At 57.6% G+C, this 620-nt stretch overlaps 1 protein-coding gene across 1 annotated transcript in view; it reads left to right on the top strand.

Moving 5' to 3' along the window:
• The window catches only part of NGA_0608000 (uncharacterized protein), a gene marked incomplete at its 3' end in the record, with an annotated part of 1,460 nt that extends 986 nt beyond the window's left edge, over window positions 1-474 (top strand). The window contains exon 3 of the mRNA XM_005855515.1: window positions 421-474. Coding sequence (XP_005855577.1) covers window positions 421-474 — 54 coding nt within the window. The remainder of the gene's footprint in view (window positions 1-420) is intronic.
• Between the last annotated feature and the right edge of the window lie 146 nt (window positions 475-620).

The raw sequence follows: 620 nt of genomic DNA, 5'->3' as shown, positions 1-620 counted from the left end.
CCTCTCCTACATGCGCGGCCCCCTCCTCCCCCTCCCATCCTGTGCCCCCCGTGCATTTTTTCATGCCAAACTCCTCTTTTCGCCCTTAATTCAGGCTACTACGTCAAGATTTGCCAGTTCTCGTCGTCTCGCCTAGGTGCGCCGCCTGTGCTCTCCGCTACTGCTCTCGCTCGAAACCTTCTTTCTCGCTCGCCTCGCTTCTTCTCTTTTTGACTCTCAGCCTCGTGGCTATAGGGTTAGACGCTGTTTCTGCTTATTTCCCTCCCATGTCCGCAAGCGTCACGTGAGGTGAACCCTGTGGTTAGAAATCATCAACGCTCCTACTCCCTCCCTTTCTCCCCCTCCCCTCCCTTCCTCCCTTCCTCCCTCCTCCCAGACATCCTGCCCCACATCTGGATCGACCGCTTCACCACCCTGCAGGACGACGTGCCCCCAAAGCCCGGTCACGAGATCATCCGCATCGTGGAGAGGTAGGGAGGGCGAAGGGAGGGAAAGAGGGAGGGGCAGAGGGAGGGCGGAAGTTACAACGACACGTGCGGAAGTGTTCAGCAAGTTGTTGGCTGCTGTCCTGCCTCGAGGAAGTATGTTATTCCTTCTCTGTGAAGATGGCCTCATTCGAG

The sequence above is a fragment of the Nannochloropsis gaditana genome (genome assembly GCF_000240725.1).
Source record: "Nannochloropsis gaditana CCMP526 unplaced genomic scaffold scaffold176, whole genome shotgun sequence".
NCBI lineage: Eukaryota > Eustigmatophyceae > Eustigmatales > Monodopsidaceae > Microchloropsis > Microchloropsis gaditana.
This window is presented reverse-complemented; position numbering and strand designations above follow the sequence as displayed.